Genomic DNA, 21,303 nt, shown 5'->3' on the forward strand with positions numbered 1-21,303 from the left:
TGACTATTTGAACATTTGAAAAAAAAAGAATTAAAATGAACGGGAGAAACCAAGAGAAAAACCAAAACAAAACAAAACATAACACAAGAGAAATATTTTGCTTCATTCTGTGATCCACTCTTTCTCTGGATATGGAAGGCATTGTGCCTCAAGAGCCCACTGGGAATGCTTTAGGTCCTTGCATTGCTGTGAAGGGCTAAGTCTATGTATCAGTAAGCATCCCAAAATACCCAGGGGGACCTGCTATCACTGAGTCTTAGATCTGCTTTCATAAAAGGAAAGGCAACTTTCTAGGGGTTAACAATCACTTTAATAAAGCACATGTATCATTCCTTTAACTAAGCACATATGTCATTCACCTACTTCAGGGGAGTCAGCACCCTGAAATTCAAAGGAAATACAGAAAAATCAAAAGTCAACAGACATGCTTCCAAAATGTCTGATCATTAACATACATACATCTTTACCAGAGAGGGAACATTTGGGTTTTCAAAGCCAGGGGGCTCCTGAGCGGCTTCCAGAGTCCTTGTCTGGCCAAACAAGCACTTCCAGTCAGTGAGCCCCAAAATAAAACTGCACCTCAGAGTCTTTATACACTTTTAACAGTCAGAGGGCATCACATCCCTTGAGAACCAGTGCCTCATTAACAAAAGGCTTGGACTTTCATACAAATCTTCCCAGGTCCAGCAATGGGTGGGAAAGATCCTCCTCAGTCACATTCAAATAGAGACATTATACTTCTTGATTATACTAAAACAAAAACAGCAAAAGATCCCATTTTACTTGCCATTACAGTCTACCAGAAAAATTCCTTGCACATTGTGGTTGTTACTGTATACAATGTTCTCCCATTTCTACTCCTTTCACTCAGCATCAGTTCATATAAGTCCTTCCAGGCCTCTCTGAAGTCTTCCTGTTCATCATTTCTTATAGCACAATAGTATTCCATTACATTCACATACCACAACTTGTTCATCCATTCCCCAATTGATGGGCATCCCCTTGATTTCCAATTCTTGGCCATCACAAAGAGAGCTGCTATATTTTTGAACATGTGGGACCCTTTCCCATTTTTATGATCTCTTTGGGATACAGTCTTAGAAGTGACATAGTTGGGTCAAAGGGTAGGCACATTTTTGTAGCCCTTTGGGCATAGTTCCAAATTGCTCTCCAGAATGATTTGGTCAGCTCACAGCTCCACCAACAATGTGCTGGTGTTCTAACTCTCTCACATCTTTTCCAACATTTACCATCTTCCTGTTTTGTCATGCTAGCCAATCTGATAGGTGTGATGTGGTACCTCAGAGTTGTTTTGATTTGCATCTCTCTAATCAATAGTGATTTAGAGCATTTTTTCATATGACTATAGATAGTTTTAATTTCTTCCTTTGAAAACTGCCTGTTCATATCCTTTGACCATTTATCAACTGGGGAAGCTAATGACTTTTTGGAAGGAGGTAAGGAATAGGCCTTATCTTATCCCTGTAGAAGGGAGGGCCAAAGCTTTGGAAGAAGACTTCCTAAAGGAGAAAAAAAAATGATATCATTCACTCAATCAGAGCCCCCCAGGAAGTGGGAGGTTTTGGCAAGTAGGCCAAGGAATACTGAGTGGGTGATGGTAAGGAGAAGACTCAGTATTAACTTAGATCCTAGGACAGGTTGAAGGCACAAGGCTTGTGAAATTGGAACTATTTTAATGAAAATGGGCCCTTATACTTGGTGAAGAATTGTTGACTATGGCAGAGGAGTCCTGGAACAGCTCTTGCTCATTGTCACCATCTCACATGAGAAGCAATCTGTGACTACTGGATGTGTCATCTATCTGTGCTATGGCTCTGATGTTCCTGTTTATCATTTGGAGACCTCCTGTGGACTGCCATCGATCACTGCATGGATAAGAGTGTTGAGGTCTGAGACTTGGTTCTTCCAAAGAGAGGTTTTTGGAAAGCCTAGATCTCTGGTCTCAGTTTTCCTCCACATTTTTTTTCCTCTTTTTTTTTCTCATCTGGTGAAGCCTTTGGGAAGAGGATAGTAGATTTGCTGTAGCTGGTTTTTTTCCCCGCTTTTCACTCTTTTATACTGCCCACATCAGAATAGCTGTTCAGTAAAAGCCTTAACAGCATTTGAATGGTGGAAGATCCTTAGGACCTGGCCACTATGGAGTAGTATAGGTGATGGAACTAATATCTATCAGCATTTCCCCATGATATGTTTAAGGCTCACATCTGCCTCCCTGTCACAGGTATAGTTTTCCTTAAAAGGTCTGTAGGATCTATTTGGCCCCTGCTTCCCTAGATGTGACTTTCTTGTCACCTAAGGGCATAGATAGTCCTCCGACATGGAGCCTGGGAATCTCAGACTTGGTAAGTGCTAGAGATACTGTAGGAGTCTCTGTGCCCTCCCTTCCTGACCAGATGACTTTTCACAAAGAGTCAGGGGAGGTCAAGTCTACCACAGCTGAAGCTAAGTGCCGCTGTATCTTTGCCAAATATCCTTGCTGTATTAAGGCAAACTAGACCTTCTTTTCTTAACTGTTCAATGACTTATGAGTGGCTAATTTCATCCCAAAATGGAACTTGAACTAATATGCTATTATCATTAGGCTTGTCCCTAATACTGTTCAAAAATCCTTGATTCTCCACTGACATAATCACTGTTACATTCATTTTAAAGCTCAAATTCTTCAGACTGACACCTGAAGACACTTAGAGTACCATTTCACACCGATCCGGATCCCTACTTCATCTCTTCTTTGAAGTCTTCACCATAACTTCAGGAAACATTCATTCCTCCCCTTTCTGTCTAGTTATAGAACTACCTAAGCAGTCTTTTTTTGACATTTGGATATATTAAATCTATCACTATATTTAAATTCTATTTATTTCACTTCACCCCTCTACCCCGACAGTGAGTTAGTAAACACTTTGAGGACAAGAATTATGTCAATTATTTCTATGGTTTAGCCCAGGGATGGGGAACCTTCAGCCTCAAGGCCACATGTAACCTTCTAGGTCCTTAGATGTAGCCTTTTGACTGAGTCCAAGTTTTACAGAACAAATCCTTTTATTAAGGAGATTTGTTCTGTGAAGTCTGGATTCAGTCAAAGGACCACACTTGAGGACCTAAAGCGCCACATGTAGCCTTGAGGCCACAAGTTCCCCACCCCTGGTTTAGTCCATGGTGCCTAAGCACACTGTAAGTATTTAATAAACAATTGGTGAGTTAATTAAAGTATCAAAGATAATATAGCATAGTATATGGATTTACATATTTAGAATTTTTAGAAAAGGGCTTCAGAGGTCATTTATTCTTTTTTTCATTAAAATTTATTTTATTTTCACTTCGGAATTCTCTCCCTCTCTCCTCCTACACCCATTGAGAAGTCAATAAAAACAAAATTCATTGCTAATATATATACTCATGCAAAACAAATTCCCACATTAACTATGTTAAGAGAGACAGAGAATGAAAAAGAAAGCAGGAAAGAAGAGATGAGGAATGAAAGAAAAGAAAAAAAGAGCTTCAATCTGTGCTTTCAGTGATCAGCTCTCTATCTGGAGGAGGACAGCATGTCATAGATCCTTTGGAATTGTGGTTGGTTATTAAGTTGACCAGAGTTCCTAAGTATTTCAAAGCTGATTATGTTTATAATATTGTTGTTACTCTATAAATTATCCTTCTGGTTCTACTCACTTCACTTTGCATCAGTTCGTACAAGTTTTCCCAGGTTTTTCTGAAACCATTCCCTTAATCATTTCTTATAACACAATACTATTCCATCACATTCATAAATTATAATTTGTTCAACCAATCCCCATTTGATGGGAATTCCTACAATTTGCAATTCTTTGCCAGCACAAGTACAGCTGCTATATATATATATGGGTCATTTTCCTTTTTCTTTGATCTCTCTTTATAAAAATATTTCTATTGATAGATAGATAGATAGATAGATAGATAGATAGATAGATAGATAGATAGATAGGTCATTTTCCTTTTTCTTTGATCTCTCTTTATAAAAATATTTCTATTTTTTACATAATAGTATTTTTTCCAAATACATGTAAAGATAGTTTTGAACATTTATTTTTGCAAGATTTAGAGTTTCAAATTTTTCTCCCTTCCTTTCTTCCATTCCCCTTCTCCAAGACAGCAAGCAATCTGATATAGGTCATACATGTACAATCATGCTAAATATATTTCCACATTAGCCATGTTGTGGAAGATGAATCAAAACAAAGGAAAAACCACGAGAAGCAGAAAGCAAAAAAACCCATGAAAATAGTATGCTTCAATCTGCATTCGTACTCCACAGTTCTTTCTCTGGATATGGTTAGCATTTTCCATCAGGAGTCTTTTGGAATTGTCTTCTATCATTGCTGAGAAGAGCTAAATCTATCACAGTTGGTCATTGTACAATGTTGCTATTACTGTGTACAATATTCTCCTAGTTCTGCTAACTCAGAACTCAGCATCAGTTCATGTAAGTTTTTCCTGGTTTTTCTGAAATCTACCTGCTCATCATTCCTTATAGAATAATAGTATTCCATCACATTCATGTACACATACCACAACTTACTCAGCCATTCCCTAATGAATGACTATCCCTTCAATTTCCAATTATTTGCCACCACAAAATGAGCTAGTACAACTATTTTTGTACATGTGGGTCCTTTTCCTTTTCTTGTGATCTTGTTGGAATACAGATTTATTAGACCACTTTGCAGATCCATTGCTGGATCCTCATCACCATCACCACCACCACCATCATCGTCATCACCATGAACAACACCACCATCACCATCAACACCACCCCCACCAACATCATCACCATCACCACCAACACCACTACCATCATCATCATCACCATGAACACCACCACCACCACCATCATAATCATCACTATCAACACCACCACCACCACCACCATCATCATCATCATCATCATCACCATCATCATCATCATCACTACCACCACCACTATCATCATCATCATCATCACCATCACCATCATTATCATCACCACCACCACCACCATCATCATCATCATCACCATCACCACCACCATCATCACCATCATCATCATCACCACCACCACCACCATCACCATCACCATCACCATCATCATCATCACCATCATCATCATCACTATCAACACCACCACCACCATCATCATCACCACCACCATCATCACCATCACCATCATCATCATCACCACCACCACCACCATCATCATCATCATCACCATCACCATCATCATCATCATCACCATCATCATCATCACCACCACCATCATCACCATCATCATCATCACCACCACCACCGTCATCATCATCACTATCACCATCACCATCACCATCACCATCATCATCATCATCACCACCACCATCATCACCATCATCATCATCACCACCACCACCATCATCATCATCACCATCACCACCACCACCACCATCATCATCACCATCACCATCATCATCACCACCACCACCACCACCATCATCATCATCACCACCACCACCATCATCATCATTATCATCACCATCACCACCATCATCACCATCATCACCATCGGTATAATTACCTGCAGACCTTGGCACAGTGCTTGGTACACAGTGGGCACTTAATAAATGTTTGGTGACTTGACTTGGGGAAATCATTGCACCTCTCTGATCCTCTGCTTCCCCTTCTGAAGGGGATGGCAGTAAACCAAGTACAAGTTCCTTTCCCACTCTTCAGTCCTAGGAATCGTCCCGGGGCTGTCAATCCTCTGGAGCCCGGGGAGCGAGGGAGGCCGGGTGCGCACGCGGCGCAGCGCCGCGGGCCCGCAGCAGGGGGCGCCGCAGCGCCGCTCCGCAGCGACGATGGCTGGCTGGGCGGTGGAGAGCAGCCCGAGTCGGCGCAGCCCCCGGGCATCCTGCGGCAGTCGCTGTGGCGCTCGGCGGAGGGAGCGCACGGAAGGTCCCTCCCCCTCGCCATGGCCGCAGCTCCTGCCTCCTCTGCCCGGGCCGCTGCGGCTCAGCCCTGAGCCGGATCCTCCGCAGGCCCCCGCGAGCACCCGCAGAATCCCGCCGGAGCTGGAAAGAGCCGAGAGCAGACCGGAAGAGACCCTCCCCCGGACCTGAACTTGACCGGGGGCAGAGGTGAGTGTCCCGGCGGCCGCCGCGTGCGCGCGCTGCGCCGGGGGCTGGGGGAGCCTTCCCGGGCTGGGGGGAGCCTTCCCGGGCTGGGGGGACCCGGCGGCGCCGACCTTGGGGGGCAGGCTGCGGCATGTGCGCCCCTGGCCGGGGAGCGAGTGGGAGAAGGCGCCGTCCTCGAGGGCCTTACCTGTTGCACACCTAGTTCTAGCCCGACCGCAGCTGCGGGACCGGCCAGCCTGGGGCCGCGGGGAGATGCGGATCAATAGCCCTAGAAAGATAGCAATGATCTGAGGCCGGAAGATTGGGTTTCAGGCTCCTCGGCCGTCCGGGACGGCACCCGCACTGCGTGCAAAGGCCCCCTCGGACAAACGTGCGGGCGCCGGCGGGCACGGGCGGTATCTGAGTCCATCCCCGCGTCCCCGCTGCCCAGCGCGGCGCCCCGCATACAGTCGGTGCTCGTTCAGTGTTGTTTGCCCTCCCCATGACCGGTGCCCCCTAGAACAAAGTGCTTTGTTCCCCCTCCAGCCAGTCAGCACCTCCTGAAACACGCTAAGAATACACTAGTTTTCTCAGAGCAGCGTTGGATGGCAGCTCTTGCAGTAACGTTTGTTCTAAACACCAGAAACTTGGGACCAAATGACATCAGACAGACCCTACGTCTCCGTTTGCGTTGCACTGCCGAATGCGAGATGGCTAATTGTATTGTGAGAAATACAATTCCGAAAGCCGCTGCCAGTGCGTTTTGTCTCCCTGGTCAGTTACAGTCAGTTACGTCCCAGAACGTGGCGTGCGCTTGTCAATATCAGGCTGTAACTTCATGAGGTAATAAGCAGAGACATCTTCTCCTTCTGTGAGATTGCTGTCACTGGGGCTGGATGGAAGTTACTGAAGGCTTTCAAAGACTGCGGAGAAGCAAGATTAGATGGTAACCCTCATGAAATATAAACCAGACAAGAGGACAACTCTGCATTCCTACAGACAACTCGTATATAAACATTTGTATATTCTTTGTTTCAGATTTGTTTTTCAAGCACACAATCTTACTTGAGACTTAGGTGACTGAACTACATCTTACAGAACTTTCTCTAGGGAAACATAGAACTACTTAGTTCCATGGTAGAGTGGACAGAATTCTGGACTTGGAGTCATAGTACCTATGCTTGAATCCAGGATTTTTTAATTTACTCCTTGGATGACCTTGAGTCCATTTCTCATATGGAAAAAGAGGGACTTGGAATAGATGATCTTTAGGATGTTGTAGTGCTAAATCTGTGATCCATAATGGTTGAGGCCTTTTTTGTAACCTTTGCTATGAACGATTATGACCGTAAAAGGATAAAATAAGAAAACCTTCCATTTTTAGATAAAGGTATGAAAGTGGACAAAGAGCAGATGCTAAAATTTTATCTTGAAATTTTCTTTTGTTTTTAATTGTTAAGGCAGTCTTCCCTAATTAGAGGATATTATTAACATATTAGCAAGTGGTAATACGGATCTTTTGGTCTTACATTTAGAAAGTGGTAAATGCATGATTAATAGCCCGAAAGTAGAGATTTTGCAGAAGTATATATGTTAGTAAAATACATATGCATGTGTGCATATGTAAATAGCATAAATGAATAATAAACTCTAGTACATCTTTGCTGTTATGGAATTTTTCAGAAATCTTCACTTTTGTTAAAGCCATTACTTTTGCCAGTGTCATTCTCCTTTAAGTAATTACTTTGCTAATCAAAGTAAAGTTTTCTAAAAAATTGCAGATAGTAAAGCTAAGAAGATGAGCTACTAGGTTGGAGAATAGAATTGAGTCTCGTTTTAAGATATTGACAGATTAGGAAAACAGGAAGATAATGTCAAGTCCTGCATTTGAGTTTTAAAAAATAAAGATTGAGGGAGATTGGCTAAAACTAAAATAGTTCATGTGAAAAGATAGTTGTCTAAAAATTCAACTGAGAGGTCGTGTGGGGTAGTGGGTAGAGAACTGGGTTTAGAGCCAGTAAGACCTGGAACCAAATCCTGCCTTTGACCTATACTGGCCAGATGATGACACTTAACCTTTCAGATGCCTTAAGCAAATCTCAAAGTGTATACATAGCTGAGAAGATGCTAACTTGTGTTTAGTAGAGTTTACTAAAGGAGTTTATTCATCTGGGAGTTCCATGAAATGAAATCCCAGGTCTAGCCCTTATCCCTATTGTACAAATTCAGAATAAACCAACTTAGTAATGAGACTGCTGGAAACTAACGAGTGAATAACAGGAGTGTCTAGATCAGAAAATATTAGACTCATTGTTTTCTGCCCTAGAGTATTATCGTGTTCAGTCCTGGGCACAACACTTTAAGAGGCATGTTAACAAACTAGAGGACATCTAGAGAACACTCAAGATGGTAAAAGAATATTGTAATCATATTAGAGGAAGACTAGTTGAAGGAACTGGTGATATTTAGCCTGTAAAAAGAGAAAAGGCTTAGTAGGGATATATAGGTATAGGGCTGAACTTGGAATTTCATTGTTATAGAGAACTCTCAGGTGAGAAGTCTATTAATAAAGCACATTTTTCTAAAACTTATAGACAAATAAAGTTGACTAGAACACCGAGAGGTTCAGTAATTTGCCTAGAGTGACACAGTCAATATTTGTTAGAGGTGAGTCTTGAACCCAGGTCTTCCTGGCCTCCAGTTAAGTCTTTATCCTCTATACTAGAATGCCTCTCTTTAATGAGGATATAGAAGATACAGTAGTATTTTTAGATGTATGGAGAATTTTTATGTGAAAAATGGGAGTAAACATTTTGTTTCTAGAGAGTAGAACCTAGTGGCTCTCCAGGGAAGGAAGAGTTTATCTCAATATAAGGAAATTGTTTATTTAGTCGTTATTCAGTCATATCTGACTTTTCATGACCCCATTTGGGGTTTCCATGGCAAAAATATTGGAGTAGTTTGCAATTTCCTTCTTCAGCTCATTTTACAGATGAGGAAACTGAGGCAGAGTTCAGTGACTTGCCCAGATCACAGAGCTAGCAAGTGTCTGGAGTCTTCCTGACTTGAGGCCCAGCATTCTAATCACTGTACTACCTAATTGCCCACCGTATAAGAAATGCTTTTAAATAATGAGAGTTGTCCGCTAATGGAATGAACTACCTCCAGTGGTGAACACTTCAGTATAGGAAGGGAATGCAGACCCTACTTGCAAGGAGCTTATATTCTAATGGGGGAGACATTATGTAACAACAACAAAAAAATGAACTGTTAGATCTGAGGAAAGTTGCTATCAGGAGTGGAGTGTGGGGGTGGAGAGAAGGGAATGGGAAAGCCCTACTGCATAAGATAGGATTTGAACTGAGTTTTGAAGGAAGCCAGGAGGCAGAGGTGAGGCGGGAGAGCATTCTAGGAATGGGTTGACTTCCAGTAAAAAAAAAAAAAATGTGGCAGCAGGAAATGGAGTGATATATGTGAGGAACAGCAAGGAAACCTATATTTCTGGATTATAGAGTGTGTGGAACAGAGTAAAGTAAAAGATTAGAAAAGTTGTAAAGAAGAGACCAGGTTGTACAGGGCTTTAAACAAGATGTTATATTTAATCCTGGAGTTAACAGAACCACTGGAGTTTATTGAATAGGAGGTAACATGGTCAGACCTGGACTTTAGGAAAATCATTTTGACATCTGAGCGAGAGATGGATGGGACTGGGGAGAGACTTAAGGCAAACAGACTGACCAAAAGTCTGTTGTACTAGTTGAGGTATGAGGTGACTGTAGTGGATGTGAATTAAGAGGAAATGTGTGAGAAATGTAACAAGATTGGGGAATATATTGGATACATAAGGTGCATACATACAAGGAGCTGAGATGATACCAAAGTTGTGGATCTGAAGGACTAGGATGATGCTGATGGTTGTGCCCTCAGAGTAATAAGGAAGCTCAGAATGGGAGAGAATTTGGGCAGAAAGAGAATTCTGTTTTGGACATGTTGAGTTCCAAGATGTCTATGACATCCAATAAGGGATGTCCAAAAGGCAAGCTGGTGGTGTGGCACAGAAGCTCAGGAGATAGAGCCAGATTATAGATTGGAGAATTGTCTGCAAAGAGTTGATAATTGGAGCCATGGAATTGATAGTACAGAGGGAAAAGAAAAGAAGGAACAGGATAGACCGTTGGTAGAGTTCTAGGGCTAATGAGCATGGCCTAGATGAAGGTCCAGCAAAGAAGATTGAAAAGGAGCAGACAGTTCGGAGAAGGACTAGAGAGAAGAGAGTATCCAGGAGAAACAGATGATCATTGTGTGTGTCAAAGGCTGTAGAAGATCAGGATTGAGAAAGAACCATTAGATTTTTCAATTAAGAGAGCACTGTTAACTTTGGAAACAACAGTTTCAATTGAATATTATAGATTATAGAGTGTTTGGAATTGAATGAGAGGAAAAGAAGTGAAGGCACTAACCACAGGCTGCCTTTTCAGATTTAGCCATTAAAGAGAGGAAAGACACAGGAAGAAACCTTGTGGGGATGGTTGGATAAAGTGAGGGATTTTTTTTAAATGTTGGAGAAATGGGCATGTTTTTAGTCAGCAGAGAAACAACCAGTGGACAGTGGGAAAATGAAGACAAGTGAGAATGGGGATAATAGAGGGATTAAACTGAAGAATGGAATGGGATCAAAGGTGCCTAGAGATAAAGGAGTTTGCCTTGGCATAAGAGGGTGTGCCTCTCCATGTGAAACAGGGGTCAAGGACCAGATAGTTGCCAGAAGGAATCTGAATACTTTGAGGTGAGAGGGAAAGAGGAAGCTCTTGGAAATGATCTGTTGTTTTTTGTTTTTTTTTCCAGTGAAGGATGAGGCAAGGGGCTCAGGTGAGATGGGAGAGGATGCTGGAGGAGGTTTGAGAAGAGTTGAAAATGTTTGGAATAGCCTCTGTGGTGACTGGAAGAGCAAAAGTAAACTCTGGAGAAGTGTGAAAAGGTTGTTTTGCTGTTTTAGTAAGGGGCATAATTGAGATTACTTATCTGCATTGGATTTTGTTAGCAAAGTTAAGAAGACAGAGTTTTGTTTCTTTTTTTTCCTGTGTGGTAGGTCTTTAGGTAGCCAACTATGGAAGTTATTTGTTTGAGATATATGGAAGGATTAGAATTAGAATTTAGACCCTCACAATTGTATTTGTCCTGAGACATTCCCCATATTTGATGAGGTAATTTTCCCCAAATAAAACATTAAAAAAAAAACAAACCAAAACCAAAGCCCTTGCTATTTTGTGTATCATACAGCTGTGGCCGGGTCACTTGTCCTTTGTGAATGTCAATGTGAAACTTGTCTACTGTAGTATAGTGCAGGGATTCTTAGCCTTTGACCCCTTTGGCAGTCTGGTGAAGTGTTTGGATCCCTTCTTTTTTAAATTTAATTTATTTGAAATTGAAAAAAAAGTATTTTCATAACAGAGTAGAATGGGGGGAAAAGATGATTGTACATGAAACTGCAAATCTATTGTGTACTTTGCTATTCTTTTTAAATGTGTAATAAAGTTATAATGTAACTTTCCTTTTTTTCTTCCCTCCTCCATCCTAGAATGGCTGCTATTAGACACAAATATACATATATAAGTATATATGTGTATATATATGTAAAACCTTTATATACATTTGTCTACTTGCCGGTTCTTTCTCTGGATGCAGCTATTGTCTTTCTTCATATGTCCTTTGCAGTTAATTCAGGTAGACCTCTTCTCAAAATAATGTTCTTAAGTGCATAAAATAAAACAAAATTACACAGGAAACTAATCATACCAAAATATTAGTTTTCTTTAAAAGTTCATCGGATCCAGGTTAAGAACCCCTCTTGTAGTGTGACTTTAAGAAAAAAAAGACAGCCTACAGTAGAAATTTGAAGAAAAATAAAACATGAAATGAACTGTGAATGTGTGCTACTCTAAGGATGTCTCCATTGCCAAGAAGGTACATTAAGTAGCCCAAAATAATGCCTTAAAAGTGTTCTCAATTAATGCTCTCAGGATGAAAGTATATTATGCATTCACTAGGTACACAGATAATCTAATAAGGAGGTCAGTTGTGGCTGAAAAGCACAGCCTTCTTAAAAATGACGTTGCATTCCCCTTTAATGTTCTCTATTTTGTTTAGGGATCACAGGACGTGCAGAGGTTTACCATGATATGGTGAAGCTGAAGACAAGAGCCAAATCAATTTTTGCAGTTACTTTCTTTTGAGAGAAGTATATTACCTGCCTTTTTTCAGTATGGCTAAGAGTGCAGAAGTTAAGTTGGCAGTGTTTGGCCGGGCAGGTGTGGGGAAGTCAGGTAAGATTGCTACCATCATTTCCACCTTGTAAATGAGATGTGACAGGTGATTCCTTCTCACCTTTCCCATATGACTCACCATTATGCAAAAGATCTTTTCTTTAACTCGAATTTTTACTTCAAATTGCTTGTTGCTATCTCTTTAACATGGAGTTTTGTTTTTGGTTAAAAAATTTTTTGATGATAATATTCTGGAACCCATATGGATTAGCTTAGGTCCACAGGTCAGACAAGAAATTAAACTAGGCCTGAAAGAAATTAGACTCTCCCTACGTACATTTTTATTACACATTTGTAAGCTTTTCGCTAATTTATTTTTATCAGATGCATTATTGCTGTTGTGTGATAGAGCTAGTAGAAGTGTTATAAGTTAGTAGTTTAAAAAATTTACTAGCAAGTTTTATGAGCAAGTTCTTTTAAATGTGTATATATTTTCTTCTCTTGTCTCACACAGATTACTCAGGGCCTTTGTATTCCGTACCATAGTAAAGGATATTTATCCTGAAGACAGAGAGTAAAATAATGAACTGTGATGTAGCTAACATCCGGTTTTTTAAGTCTTTGATCATTTATGATTTAAGGATTTATGATTTAAGGATTGCTAAAATAGAGGATACCAAAATGTCAAATAAACTTGAGCTTTTGAATGCTGGCTTTATTGTTGGAGGAAGCTACAGTCGTTGACTCTACATACACTACTATCCCTTTATTCCTAGTAAAGGGATTCACGAGTCTTCTGTAAGACAGATGGTAGAGCCATGCCTCACTCAGAATTAAAATGAACAAATCAGATAATGGATAGTCCACAAAAATCGAGTCCAAAGTGCCCAGTGCCTGAAGTGTTGAAGTTTCATCTTATCTCCTTCAATCTATGGTCTTGCTCCTGGCTTTCTGGGTTTTCTTCATTCATAATCTCACTTTTATCTGAAATCATTTTTATCTTTCTTCTAGTGTGCTTCCCTCTGCCCTCTCCTCTCTCTTTTTTCTTATCCAAGATCCAAGCAGAAACCGAATAGAAATTGAACAGTAGGTATAAGTTAAGAAGCTGCCATTCTTCATCGGAGTTAGAGATATTTAAGCCACAATGCTGTACTCCTCCATGACCATTTCCTTGCTAGTACTTTTTATATTTCCTTGTGAGGGGAGGCCAATTTCTCTTTGTCCAGCTGGTGAAAGTAAGAGGGAAGTGAGAAAATTGCTTCAGTGGATGGAGGAGAAAAGTTCAAAAGGAATGATGTAATGGCTCAAGAAGTTAGACATCAACAAGTTTGATATAAACATATATCGAACATGTACCATGTGCCAGGCACTTTGATAGGTACCTGCATTTACCCTCGAGTGTTTGCCTTCTCTCCTCAAATGAAATGTAAACTGTTATTTCACTTTCATTATGCATTTCTCATAGACCTTTTAATAGTGTTGTTCACACATTCAAAATGAAAGCTGTTACACATTGGTCATCTTACACAGACATACATACTGTACTTTTGCTAATGTTCATGATCTGATTAATTCCTATGTTAGCTGATTAGTACTGATATTAGCCATATTTATCTGGTTAAAATTCAGTCCTATAGGAGTAACCTAAATTTTGTTAATTGTTGATACTTTTTTTAGAAAATACTTCATTTCAATTAATAAGCATTTATATTCTCTTCCTCTTGTATTCCCACCATCTACTAAGAAAATACATGAAAGCTAAATGGAACTTTTGCAACAAATGTGATTAATTAGGCAAAAAAAATTCCCATATTGACCATGACTGAAAAATGTATGTCTTTTTGACGTAGTGATTCCATTGCATTGATCAAAGTTCTGAATTCCTTCAAAGCTGTTCATGTTTACATTGTTGTTATTGCTGTTGTATAAATAAATCTCTTCAATCTTCATCAGTTCATAAATGTATTTCCAGGTTTCTCCGAAACTGTCCCTTTCATCATTTCTTGTTTCTTATTTCATTGCATTCACATACTGAATACTGATAGCATTGTTAGAGAATGACAATAATTAGCTCTTCAGTTGTGAGTTCTTTTCAATCCAAAAAATTGAGTCCATCTTCTGAGACTTCCCTTTTCCCCTTTCTCCTCACTGGTCATCCCTCTAACATCATTCTTCACTGTCTCTTTCACCCTAGTCTCAGATGGATGTGTGACCTTTCTGTTTGTTGAGGCCAACCCCATTTACAGGCATGCTTGATCATCCCCAGAAGATTGTCCTCCATCGTAGTCCTCACTCCTTGTCTAATCTTCAGTCTCTTCCTGTTTGCTGGGTTTTTTTCTCCCACATACAAATATATTGATGGCTTCCCATCCTTAAAAATCTCTCAGATGATCCTACCTTTCTCCCACTGCCCTCATCCCCCATCCAGCTATTGTACTATATCTTTTATTCTCTACTCAGCTTCTTGATAAAGTCATCCATATCTGGTGTTCCCATTTCCTCTCTTTTTACTTTCTTTCTTCTCAACCCTCTGTAGTCTGTCATTTGACCTCATCATTAAACTGAAAATGCTCTCTCCAAAGTTACCATTGATCTCTTAATTGCCAAATATTGTTTGGCAAATATAAATCTCAATCCTCCTCCTTATTGCCTGTTCCTTCATACAAAGGTCCTGTAATAGAGATCAGAAATGAGTTTCTTAGGTTTTGGCTTCACTCTTACTGTTGAACATATGACATGAATATAATTATTTAGGTACTTTAGTCAAAGTGTAGGTCCTGAAGGGAATCAAGTCCTAGGTAGGAATAGAATGAAGATAAATCTAGTATTTTATTATGCCTCTCAGGTTAACTTGATGCTCCCTTTCTTCAATTTTTCTTAGGTAGTAAGTGTGGGAAGGGAAGCTGATTAAATATTTTATTGTGATCTGTTTCTTTTTAAGTATATATTTTCATGATTGACATCCCCTCAATAGAAATGAGATAACTTGTGCAATTCCCCTTATAAATAAATACTGATACATTTCTTGAATAGGCTGTCATCAATAACATGACACTATAATTCAAAGACCAGTTGCTTCATTGAGTCATGAACTCTCATTTTTACAGACATAGATTGTTGTAACATGTTAAGGAGCTCAAACTGAGCTGTATATTTTCCTTTCCTGGGAAAATATTGGGCCTTAATCTGTCATCTATCTATCTGTCTGTCTGACTGTCTGTCTGTCTATCATCTATCTATCATATATATTATATGCATATGTAATATATGTATATGTATTTATATACTCATATATTTATATCTTTAGTTGTAACCACAGCGCTTTCTCTCTCTCTTTCTCTCTCTAAATAAGATTTATTAATTACCTACTATGTGACAGACCTTGTGCCAGGTATTGGTGATACAAAGACCTAGATGAAATAGTCCTTCCTCTAAAGGAACTTACATTCTTTTGGGGAAGACAATATGTACATACATAAATATCTATCTAATAATACCAAAATAAATACATGGTAAGTAAGGGAAGGAGAGTACTAGCAGTTATGGTAAAAGCTTCATGCAGAAAGCAGGGCATTAGCATTTACACGTATATGTTACGTGTACATATGCATAACTGAACACATATGCATAGGTGCTGGGCAACATAGCATACTAGCTAGAGAGTTGGTCTTGCAGCCCAGAGCACCCATCTCTGAGATATTTGGCTATACGAATCTGATCAAGTCTTTTCATTTTTCAGTCTAAGTGACTAGTGATCCTCTAGAATTACATATTACTAGGATATGTTACAGTGAGGGTGCTAATATCAATTGAGGGTAGAGGAAGTTTCTTCATTCAGGTATTTCCTATATCACTGAAGATCTAGTCCCTATATATGCCTGTGTATGTGTACATAGATAAATACAGGATATAGTGTTTTAGTATAAAGAATTATCTCAGGTCCAAAACATTTTAAAATGTGTCCAATGAAAGCCAAGACCTGTACTCCCCATTCCCTCTCAGATTCTCTCCTGAAAATATTTCTGTCATTTGGTACGTTTGAATAGTAACCATAAAGATATTACTTTATAATGTCTTGATCAGTCCACTGGATTTTCAATGAGATTTCATCAAGTATTGTACTTGAATCTCCTCTCCCTCCTTTTCCTTCCCCCTCCCCCTGCCTTCATAGTATAATGGAAGGGAGTTCAGAGAACAAGTCCTGGCCCCAGTTCCAGCTTTACCACTTCATGAGCTACATACTTCTGGAAAAAACCAATGAGTCTCTTTCATCCTCCTTTTATCTTTAAAATTGATGTAGTTGAACCAGGTGAGCTTTGAGATAGCTTTTAGCTGCAAAAATTCTATGTTCCTGTAATTTGAATCATCCTTTCTGTGGCAAAGCTAGATCTTGCATATAGTAATAAATGTTTATAGATGTGAATTAAATTGAACAAGAAGAGGTCTGAAGTGGGCTCCTGATAGCATCTGTGATTATATTTGTAAAACATAAACACAAAACAAACTCCTAGCTGCTGTATACAAACTCTCTTATCAGCTTCTATGCCTATATTCAAAGAACTCAACCCCATTCCTCCACCATCCCCATTACACATACTGCACCTGTAGTGCCCTCCCTCCCATTTCATCTGACTTCTGAAACTTACCAGACCTGGCTCAAGTACATTTTCCTACAGGAAACCTTCCCTGATCTTCTTACTCATGGCTGATCTTTTCCTCCTCCGACCTTGTGTGTCATTTTGTATTTCTTATTACTATATATACCATTACCTGTGCTTGTGTTAGATTCCCCTATTAGGCTGTAAGTTCAGTGGTGGCAAGAACCATGTGTTCATTATGTTTGTATTTTTTCCTTCCCTACCACACATAGTAGGTATTAAATAAATGTTTGCTCAATAGAATTAAACAGTTTCTTGGTAGAGTAAGGACTTGAGATTGTGGTGAAAGAGGGAATAATTGAAAAGAAAGATCAGTATGACAGGTTTAAAATATTGGAAGGTTAGAGAAGCAGTCCCTTTTGTCTTCAGGAAATCTAATAACCTGAAACATCCTCTCTAATCACATAAGAAAGGCGAAGAATGTCACACCATGCAGACTATTATATTTCCTTTCTGTTCCTTTCATGAGGTGTGTAGGAGTGACTTTTTCAAGTTGTATGTGTTTGTATATAAGGAACATACAAAAAGTTTAGACAAACACAGGGCCACATAGCTCTTTCTTCTACATTATGCAAACAGTTGCAAGGGTGAGTTGAGCTGAATAGGACCTGGGGACAAAATTATTTGTTTGCTGATTAATTCTTAGTTATCTGTGATTAACCCTACCCAGGGCATGCAAAACAATTTTATAACTAGCTTACAAAAACAAAAATAAAAACATGATTGGGTAGTAAAACCTGGTAAAAGCGTTTAGAAATCTTGTTTCCTAAAGTCAAATAAAAATTATTGGACTATTCACTGTCTAGGATTATCTTACTTCTGCTTCCCTCCACTAGAATAGATAGTAGAGACTTGATTATTCTTTTATTTAACTATGCCTCAATGACCAACTTGCAAAAACTCAGCCGTTTACCAACCATATTTTATTAGTGATTTGTTTGCATCATAACTGTTGCCTGATAAGGAAGGGGATGAGGAAAGTTCTAAGTCACCCTGTTAAATATGTTCCCTCTTCAATCCTGTGTTTTGTGAAAGGCCCAAATTTCTAAGGTGTTACCGGTATCATAGCCAAAATGTCAGTGCAAAAGCATCTCTCTTTCTCTAGCCGTTTTCCAGTTGTTGATGTTGTTGCAGAAAAGAAGCCTTGTAGATATCCTTACATCTTTAAAATGGGATGCTCATTTGAAACCTAAAAGGTAAAAGTATACTGGTCAGATCTTATGCTGTATCATTCAAATTATTAAGGGGAGACTTTTATAGAATCAGGCAAAATATAAAGGTCTGTCGAGTATCAGGGGTTTCTTGCATCCCTGATATAAATATAGCTTTGCTATAATGTATACTTTTTAAATATGTTGCTGTAGTCTTTTAGTTAAAATATGTTTTTAATTATTCAGCTATATTTGTTAGTGATGAGATGAATCATGGCATAGTGGAAAGAGGTCTCGCCAGGGCTACCTGGTTCAAATCCTGGCTAACGTGCAGCTAGTGGGTCAGTCCATGGAGCTCCAGGCTTGGGGTCAGGAAGATCTGAGTAGAAATACCTCAGATAGTTACTAGCTGCAAGTCTCTGGGCAAGTCACTTAAAATGGGGGTAATATCAGCACCTACCTCCAAATGAAATGGTATTTGTTTAAAAAAAGTGCTTAGCACAGTGCTTGGCACATAGTAGGTGCTACACTAAAGCTTATTCTTCTTCTTTCTCCCCTGTGACCCTATCTAATTTCACTTCCCAGACTTAAAGTTTCAGAATAGCATTGATAGAGGGACTCTCTTCACTATGGAGCTCACTACATAATCAAATCATAGTTCTAGATCTCTCTTTCTCCAAATTGTCATTAATGTTGAGCCATGTTTCTCTTTCTCTGCTTTCTCATTCCCCTGTTTGGGTATCAGGTAACTGCATTTCAGAAATTTAGTTGAATTGACTTGTAAAAGCATATGGATTTGAGACTCTAGAGTGAATTCTGACTAGGAATATAACAGACATACATATTTTTCATCATTATTTACCACAGTTAATCATTTTCCAGGGCAGGAAGAAATCATAAATAAATATAGGAAAGCAGAAATAAATACATCATTTATGTAATAATAAAAATGACGTAGTAAAGGAAACGTGACCAAAAGATCCAGGCATAAGTAGAGACTAAGCATTAACATTTTAAAGAAAAGCTAGTTCAAAGAAAAAAAATCGTAGAAGCAAGAAATAATTACAGAGAAAAATAGTAGTATAGCATACCAAAATATATTAAAGCTAAAGCAATGTCAGAGAAAAAAAATTAGCCTCAGAGAGGCTTCATTAATCAATCATGCAATTAAAAGATACCAGTAACCCTAGAAATCAATCAATGAGTATTTTTATTTGTGGTGCCAGGAAAGTTAGCAAGGTTAAAAACCCCAAATGAAGCACAAAAAAATGAAAGTGTGAAGATCAGAGGAGAAATAAAACATGTTTAAAAAAAGACTAAAAGAACTGATAAGGCAAGATCAGTTTTAGTATGAATAGCAAAACTGATAAATCATTAGAGAATTTGAAAAGAGAGAAAAACCAGGTTATCGAAATAGAAAATAAAGAAAGTAAATTCATAATTATTATGAAGAACTTAAAAAGAATTATAAGAAAATACTACAGCCAATTATTACTGCTTTCACCAACCATCGCTATTCCTTCTGCCTTCTGGGGCCAAGCAGAATAAATCAAAACTTTCTTTCAAGTGACAGCCCTTCACAACCTTGAAGACAGTTACCTATCCATAAGTGTCCTTAGCTCACAGCTAAACACACCATATTCCTTCACCTCATGTCATATGACATGATTTCGAGTCTTTTCATCATCCTGTTTGCCTTTCTATGGATCTTCTTTATTTATCCCTTTTAAGTTTAATGTTATTAGGTTCAATTCCATGTTCTGGTCCATCAGTATCTTGTTGGATAGTGATTCTACCATCCAGCATGCTATGTGCAAATTTGATGTGTACCCTTAATGATTTTATCCAAATAATTGATAAAATAATAAATAACACGGAGTGAAACAAAAGTCCACGTGGTTCACCACTGAAGACCCCCTTGTTAACTTGTCTGAAGCCACATAGCTTAGTTAGGGGTGGGGAACCTGTGGTCTCAAGGCCACATATGGCCTTCTAGGTCCTAAAGTGCAGCCCTTCGACTGTCAAATGACCTAGAAGGCTATGTGTGGCCTCAAGGTCACAGATTTCCTACCCCTGATATGTAAAGCAGGATTCAAACCCAGGTCTTCCTGACTTTAGGTCTGTCTCTCTATTCTCTGGGGGCAGCTAGGTGGCAAAGTGGATAAGAGTGCTGGGTCTAGAATCTGAAGACTTCTCATCATGAGTTCAAATCTGGCCTTAGACATTTACTAGCTAAGTGACCCTCGCAAGTCACTTAACCCTGGTTTCCTCAGTTCCTCATCTGTAAAATGAGCTGGAGAAGGAATTGGCAAATGTCTCCACTATCTCTGCCAAGAAAACCCCAAATGGGGTTACTCAGAGTCAGACATGACTGAAAAACAACTGAACAACAACTAAACTCTAGTCTCTAAGCTCCACTGAAAATGTCTAGAAAAAGAGAAAGATTAAGATGATGCTCATGTAAGGGCAGGGGAAAGCCACCCAGAAGCCCCACTGTCCTCTGGAGCCACAATTTTTGGAGATTGGGACAGCCAGTCTGAAAAAGTGTAATTTAAATCAGGGCTAAATAAGCACAGGTGGCCACAGTGAAGTAAGCATGACTAGATCTGTTTTTTTTTATATCTTTTTCCTGTTTGTTTGGAGGTATACTATACCTCTGTAGGTGGCCTGTGGCGAGGTAAGTGCTGAGCCTAGAGTCAGGATAATCTGGGTTCAAATTCTGCCTTAGACACTTATTAGCTAGGTAACCCTGGACAGGTCACTTAATCTCTGCCTGCCTCACTTTCCTCAACTATAAAATGGGGATAATAATAGCACTTACTTTGTAGGGTTGTTGTAAGGATCAAATGAGATAATATGTGCAAAGATGGAGCCTAGTATCTGGCACAAGGTACTTAACAAATGCTTATTTTCTTTCCCCTTACATTAAATAAGCTTTTCCCCCTATTGATTTTGAATCTGCCTTCTGTTTTTTACCTCATGGCTAAAAAACTCTTCTTTGACATTGCTTGAAGGGGGAATTTAGGGAGGAAGCTAGAAATTGTAGCAAAATATGCAAGGTCTTAAGATTAAATATGCAAAAAATGTGAAGAGTGTTAAGTCGTGAAAGAAG

At 39.3% G+C, this 21,303-nt stretch overlaps 1 protein-coding gene across 1 annotated transcript in view; it reads left to right on the forward strand.

The window, feature by feature from the left end:
• The first annotated feature begins 5,886 nt into the window (after positions 1-5,886).
• Positions 5,887-21,303, forward strand: part of RERG (RAS like estrogen regulated growth inhibitor) — a 111,064-nt gene continuing 95,647 nt past the window's right edge. The window contains exons 1-2 of the mRNA XM_072653644.1: positions 5,887-6,143; positions 12,267-12,442. Of these exons, the coding sequence (XP_072509745.1) occupies positions 12,382-12,442 (61 nt within the window). The 5' untranslated portion in view covers positions 5,887-6,143; positions 12,267-12,381. The remainder of the gene's footprint in view (positions 6,144-12,266; positions 12,443-21,303) is intronic.

Source organism: Notamacropus eugenii, chromosome 3, assembly GCF_028372415.1.
Source record: "Notamacropus eugenii isolate mMacEug1 chromosome 3, mMacEug1.pri_v2, whole genome shotgun sequence".
NCBI classification, from domain to species: Eukaryota; Metazoa; Chordata; class Mammalia; order Diprotodontia; family Macropodidae; genus Notamacropus; species Notamacropus eugenii.